Below are 7,538 nucleotides of genomic sequence, written 5' to 3'. Positions count from 1 at the left end.
CTCTGAAAATACTTTTCACATCTAAGAAATTCCAGGTAAATTATCTTGTATTTCACTATTCCCCTGCCACCCTTAAGTCTCCTTGGGGCTAAGGGATTTGCACTATTAAAAACTCCTCCTGTGAGCCTTTTGCACACTCACTGCTCTAGTGTCCAGAACAAAAGTAAGCTATGGGTCACTTGCTACTTGCAGCGTCAATATATCTTTGGTCCATACCATGTTTAAAAAAAAACCAAACAAAACCCTAGCTGCCATTTAAAAAATCAAGGGCTATCACACGCTGAAAAAAAGTAGATTTCTGGATTTTCCCAAAAGTCAGAAGAGCTGGCAAAAGAAGGCCTGCATTTTCTCATAGCACTCATTAGCTGGAACTGGGCACTGGGGATCCTCTTCAGTTACTGTCCCAATGCAGGTTCATTTCTGTTCATTTAATAGATACCTACAGTTTGCTATTTTCTTTAGTATGCTTGTATATATCTTCATGGATGACCCTGAAAAATAGCTTCCTGTTTGTGTTCTCCTAATCCTTATCTAACATCAGGATTATGTTAGAGTATGTTATGAGATGTCTACTTCTATATAACTAATAGTTCCTTGAATACTTGATAAAGTCTTTCCTGTTCTCATCACAAAAAAAAATTCTGTAAGTATGCATGGTGGCGGATGTTAACTAGACTTATTATGCTGGTCATTTTCCAATGTATACAAACATCAGATTATTATGTTGTGCACCTGAAACTAATATAATGTTGGTATCAATTATACCCCAATTTTTTAAAAAAAGAGTTCTGCCTGTAAAGAAATTGGGTTTGATGCTTCATTAGTAATAGCCACTATATCTCACGCTAAATTTCCCCTTTTACCTGTGTTTATGAGTCTCCCAAGAGTTTAATTCTCTTTGAGTCAATACTGTAATTTTTATTTTCCTACAAAATAATTTTGTTTAGGTTTTCAAATGTATTGGAAGTACTGTATTCAGTATAACATTTAAAATCAGTCACTATAAGGTTTCTCTTTATGTACATATGCATATTCATTTTCAAACATAATGCTGTTTGTCTTTTCATATTTTTTAATCAGTGTCACCAATGTCTTGTCTATATTATCATCTGTCTTTATATTAGGTATTATATGATGTAGTGAAAAGGATACCAGTCTGAATACAGCCTTTCCTACTCATTACACACATTACTTTCCCCACCAACACCCAGGATTACTTCATGTTCCATAGGAAGTAAGTGATAATGGAAAATTTCTTAATTCATTACCTTCAATGGGTCTTTCTTCAATTATCTGTCCTGTCTGATGTTGAGTAAGGTCTGTAGAAACAGTTGCTTTTCAACAAATAATACTAATAATGACAACGATGAATACAATTAACATGACCAACATTCTGTGGGTATCTATTTATTATATGACAGGCACAATTCTAAGCACTTTGTGTCTCTTTATTTGATCCTCACACAAAATTATGAGGTAGGTATTATAATTATCCCCATTTTATAATTTCTACCAAAACATATATGTATAAAAACATAGAAAAATGCTCAAGAGGATAAATACTAAACAAGGAGGGATATGGGTACAAGGATAGTTGTCAAAGACCTTACTTGTAATGTTTAAACCTATTATAAGGAAAATATATATTGAGGCATTATTTCTGCAATTAAAATAAAAGACATGACACAAAGATATACCTAGGGAGAATGCCCGTCAGGGCACTGTGTATAATGGCAAAAACACTGGAGGAAACTACAATGTCTATCAGTAGGGATTTGATGAAATGATATTACAGCAACACAAGGAAAACACCATGAAGATAGTAAAGGATCTCTATTTACTGAGTGGTAAGTCATTACATGAACGTTTCTACAACAAGAAAGTCTAAATTTTGTAAAGAGCAAAAGGAATAAGCTATCTTCAAAAATAAAGAGGTCACTGCTCTTGGGTATTAAAGGTATCTTAAAAATAAAGATATTTTATAAACCATGATATACACAGATGGACTTTACAGTTATATAAATTTAAATGGATTAAAAGATTAAGAATATTACAACTATAGACAAATTGGGGGGAAAATAAAATGAAAATCACAGGATTACATTTCAGCATGTATTCTCTGATGTTTAAGATAAGGTTAGAAAGGTGCCAGAAGTGCTGTTGTCATTTTGAGTATTTACTAGACTGAATTACCTGATGGCAAGGGAAATAGGGGCTTTTATTAAATGGCTTCCAAAACGTATTCTACTCATAGGGTGTTTCTCCTACATGATTTTTCTTGGGCTGAACAAGCTGTAGTCAGCAAATAAGATGTTTCTACCTTATTCTATTTAGAGGGATTAATATAGAGATAAATTCTCTTTTGTTAAATAGTTGATGTTAATAGTTTTGAGCTGTAAATAAAAGCATTTGCACACATTTCATATATTCTATGTTTTATCACCAGTACAAATTTTGATGTTGAATCAGCTGTGAGTCATAATTAAAGGTCTTCCCACATTCCCTATATTCATAGGGTTTCTCACTAGTATGAATTCTATGATGACTAATAAGTTGTGAACTCTGAGAATAGGCTTTCCCACATATCTTACATTCATAGGGCTTCTCACCAGTATGAATTCTCTGATGTCGAGTAAGGTCTGAACCAGAACGAAAAGCCTTTTCACATTCCTTACATTCATAGGGTTTCTCACCTGTGTGGATTCTCTGATGTTTAATAAGTTGTGAGCTCTGACTAAAGGCATTGCCACATTCCTTACATTCATAGGGTTTCTCCCCTGTATGAATTCTCTGATGTTGAGTGAAGTTTGAGCCACTACTAAAGGCCTTCCCACATTCTTTACATTCATAGGGCTTTTCACCAGTGTGAATTCTCTGATGTCGAGTGAAGTTGGAGCCACTACTAAAGGCCTTTCCACATTCCTTACATTCATAGGGTTTCTCACCAGTGTGAATTCGGTGATGTCGAGTAAGGTCTGAGCCACAAATAAAGGTTTTTCCACATTCCTTACATTCAAAGGGTTTCTTGCCAGTATGAATTTTCTGATGATGACTGAGTCTTGAGGGATGTCTAAAGGCCTTTCCACATTCCTTACATTCATAGGGTTTCTCAACAGTATGAATTATCTGATGGGTGGTAAGCTGTGAGTCATGTCTAAAGGTTTTCCTATATTCCTTAGTTGCACAGTATTTCTCTTTATTACTAATGATTTGCTGTAATGTAAAGGATGGATGTTGACTAAAAGTGGGCATGCCTTCATGGGTGAATATCAGTTGACTGAAATGTCCCTCCTGAGAGCCATGTTGTTTCTCAAACTGGCCATTACATTCCCAATCATCTCTGAAACTAGAGCACTGAAGGTCATGTCTTGTAAGTCTTTCCATTATCTCCCACTGGGCTGACTCTATTTCATAAATTTCCTTCTTCAGAAATAATTTCTTGGTCTCACATCTTGACTCCAGGACTGAAAGAAAATATGAAAGCAATCACTCACATTTTTCTTGTTTGGGAGAAATAAAACTTCAATTAAAATGGGAGAATTAAACTGAAATTTTTAAAAATGGACAAGAAAAGAAGAATGAAGAGAGATGACATAGTAAGGTGAGGACAGTAAGTAAGCCACTGGTTTCTAAACGTTGCTATAAATCAGAATTACTTATGGGAGCTTGCTAAATATACAGATGCCTAGACTCCCTTGTTACAGGATGGCTCTAATCATACATACACACACAAAAAATCTCACATCATATGCAAACACACATATAAAAGCGGCGCACAGCATGAACTGTAAAATAAGGGGAATGATCATACCACTTAATAGGGTGGTTGTCAGGATTAAATGAATATGTCTAAGGAAGAATGTTCAGGGGTTGGCAAACTATGTACTGCAGCCCTGCAGTAATTTTTATAAATAAAGTTTTATTGGAACACAGCCACATTTATTCACTTATGTATTGTCTATGGCTGTTTTTGAGCTACAGTTGCAACAGAGACCACATTGACTGCAAGCCTAAAATATTTACTATCTGGCCTGTTGAAAAGTTTGCCAGGCCCTGGTTAGATCTGTATTGTCCATTACAGTAGCTACTAGCATATACGTCTATTTGAATTTAACATAATTAAGATTAAATAAAAATTCAAATTCAGTTCCTCAGTGACAATATCCACATTTCTAGTGTTAGAAATAGCCAAATATGGCTAGTGTCTACCATACTGGAAATCACAAATATCAGACATTTCCATCATTGCTGAAAATTCTAGATTAAGTAACTAGAGGCTTAGGTTCTCTTCAACCAATGACAGAGAAATAGAAGGTGGCAATCCAGATGGGAGAGTACCTTAAGAAAACTCAGGTGCTGAATGAACCTAGCATGAGTGTTATATAGGGAGGATTTTCTGTGGCTCGATATGGTATATGCTTGGGGTTTGATGAAAATACTATGCCTTGGAATTCTGTAATTCTGAACTTAGGAAAAAAGAGGAGAGGACTTAACAAGTGCACAAGCACTGTAGTAGTGATGACCAACTGACAGGAAGGGCATTTGTATGTTCAAAGAGAAGTGAAAAGAATATAATGGGAGGCAGTGTATTGCTATTGAAAGATCAGAGGTACAAGATTCAGTTGTATGAGTTTTGAACTCAAACTCAGTTAATTACAAGCTTTGTTTCCTTGGGCAAATTAGTTCATCTTTCTGAGCCCCCAACTGTCTGTCTATATGACAGGAATGATAACTAACTCTTATAATCATTGTGAGGACTGGGAATACTACATGAAAAAATACTTGGTATTAAATAATTATTTAGTATTTGGGAGATAATATTATGGAAGAATTTCCATATAAAAATACGGATATTAGGCAAGTGAAGTGTTTTGAAGACCACACTATGGACCCAGAGGAAAAACCTCAAGCCAAAAAAGTGAAGATCATTCTAGTACCATTTTATTCATCTTACTCTCATATAATTATTTAGCAAATACTGTTTAATATTGTTCCTAAATATATCCTGACACTCTTCCCTTTATATTCAATATAATACCTAATATGAAATATCTCTCCCTTGGAATACTGGAATAGCCTCCAACCTAGTTTCTCCACTTGAGGTTTGTAGTCTTGAATCCATGTCACTAGAATGGCATTAGCCTGCCAATGCTCTGCTTAAAATCCGTTGGTGGTTTCCTTTTATTGCTCTTACAATAAAAGCCAAACTCCTGAATGTGGTCTACAAAACTCTGAATGATCTTGTTCCTGCCTGCCTTTCAACCAAATCTCACACTATGCTCCATTTTGGTTTCTAAGCTCCAACCACGTTGGTCCTATTTTATAGTTCTTCAAATGCTCCTAATTATTAGTCCCTGTTTAGATCTTTCTAGGTACTTTTCCTTATGTATAGAAGGTATTTTCTTTTACTGTTGGCCTTGGTAACTATTACTCATTTTCCAAATCTCTACATAAAGATCATACTTTTTGAGGTCTTCTCTGATCCTATGACCAAATTACACCCTCCTTGTAATTATATTTTTAGCACTCTGTTCTCTTCCTTAACAGGATTTTCATAATTTGTAATTACATACTTATTTAGGTTCATTTACTATCTTTTCCTTCAATAGGTCTTAAGTTCTGTGAAGGCAAGGAAAATGTCTATTGTCTTCATCAATGTGTATCCAACTCTGAGCATGGTACATGGTACATATTGGAAGATCAAGTATTTACTGACTGACTCAATAAGAAAGTATTTAAATATATACTCCTTAATGAAAAATGTCTAAAAATTTCCTCTAGGGAAAAAGGACAGGGACTTCCTGGTGGCGCAATGGTTAAGAATCCACCTGCCAATGCAGGGGACACAGGTTCAATCCCTGGTCTGGGAAGATCCCACATGCCACGGAGCAACAAAGCCCATGTGCCACAACTACTGAGCCTGTGCTCTAGAGCCCGTTGAGCCACAACTACTGAGCTCAGGTGCCACAACTACTGAAGCCCACACATCTAGACCCTGTGCTCTGCAACAACAGAAGCCACTGCAATGAGAAGCCCACACACCACAATGAAGAGCAGCCCCTGCTCGCTGCAACTAGAGAAAGACTGCGCACACCAACAAAGACCCAACGCGGCCCAAAAATTAATTGATTAAAAATAAAAAGGACACACTTTTTGCAAATATGGCACATTGAATATATGCATTTATTACTGCTCTTTCATGAAGTGCCACTAAAGATAGTAATGAGATTCAACAAAAGAAGAAACTCCATGAGGACAATGAGAGTGGGGAAAAAAGCATCAACAAAAATTTGGAAACTAGAGAATAGATGGAATAGTAATAAATGATGTATTAACCTTGAGCCTTGAAACCTAAGTCACAGATTAGTCTTACTGTAGAATACCAGATATTTTCAAGAATGCAAATACCAGGTACCCTTGAAACTAGGGTGCATAAGGGTTGCAAAAAGGATAATTACTTGAAAATCTGTAAGAAATAGACAGACTTCACATTCTCAAACCTACTCCATATAGCAGGCTGATTCCACAGTCCACTATACCCAGTAAACTCTCAAGAATCGGGCAGCCACGCTTATTTTATTAATTCCAGAAAGAAAGTAGAGGATCCCATTCTGGAGAAAATCAGCCCAAGAGAAAAGACCTGATAGGTGGTGTCAGCCAATGAACTGTTCTAGGCAGATCACTCTACAGTAACTACCACCAATAAATCTACAAATCCTGTCACAAACAAGCTCAAATCAGCTTTTTAATGCCACAGTTTTATATGAGCAAATAGCTTTGAGTCACTAGCTATTTCTGGAAAACATTAAATATAAGAGCTTAAGGGACTTCCCTGGTGGTGCAGTGGTTAAGAATCTGCCTGCCAATGCAGGGGACACAGGTTCGTGCCCTGGTCCGGAAAGATCCCACATGCCACGGAGCAACTAAGCCCATGTGTCACAACTACTGAGCCTGCGCTCTAGAGCCCATGAGCCACACTACTGAGCCTGCATGCCACAACTACTGGAGCCCGTGTGCCTAGAGCCTGTGCTCGGCAACAAGAGAAGCCACCGCAATGAGAAGCCTGTGCGACACAACGAAGAGTAGCCCCCACTCGCCGCAACTAGAAAAAGTCAGTGTGCAGCAACGAAGACCCAACACAGCCAAAAATAAATTAATTAATTAAAAACAAAAACAAAAAATAAGAGCTTAAAATACACAAACAGAAACAGGAGAGACAATGGAGGGAAAAAAACCAAAATTCAAAAGAAGAATACTTCTAAAAAAAAAGAAAAGAAAATGCCTCTAAAAACAATGTTATATAGCAATTCCATAGAGAATGATGTCAGAAAAAGAAATACTGAAAATGTTTTTTTAAATAAAAATACGAAGATGAGAACTTAATAAAACCTCACAGAAAGTACAACAAAAAAAGAGAGATGGAGGGCTTCCCTGATGGCGCAGTGGTTGAGAGTCTGCCTGACGATGCAGGGGACACAGGTTTGGGCCCCGGTCCGGCAAGATCCCACATGCTGCGGAGCGGCTGGACCTGTGAGCCA

The 7,538-nt window shown here is 36.8% G+C and overlaps 1 protein-coding gene across 3 annotated transcripts in view; it reads right to left on the bottom strand.

Moving 5' to 3' along the window:
* Window positions 1–1,394: 1,394 nt before the first annotated feature.
* The window catches only part of ZNF566 (zinc finger protein 566), a 31,994-nt gene continuing 25,850 nt past the window's right edge, over window positions 1,395–7,538 (bottom strand). For all 3 annotated transcript variants that reach the window (XM_027079006.1, XM_027079005.1, XM_027079007.1), the window contains one exon: window positions 1,395–3,464. In XM_027079006.1, coding sequence (XP_026934807.1) covers window positions 2,440–3,464 — 1,025 coding nt within the window. In that variant the 3' untranslated portion in view covers window positions 1,395–2,439. The remainder of the gene's footprint in view (window positions 3,465–7,538) is intronic.

Source organism: Aethalodelphis obliquidens, unplaced genomic scaffold (assembly GCF_003676395.1).
Source record: "Aethalodelphis obliquidens isolate GAN/ISIS:26980383/991018 unplaced genomic scaffold, ASM367639v1 scaffold43, whole genome shotgun sequence".
NCBI lineage: Eukaryota > Metazoa > Chordata > Mammalia > Artiodactyla > Delphinidae > Aethalodelphis > Aethalodelphis obliquidens.
The sequence above is the reverse complement of the archived record's forward strand: the minus strand, read 5'-3'. Positions and strand labels throughout refer to the sequence as shown.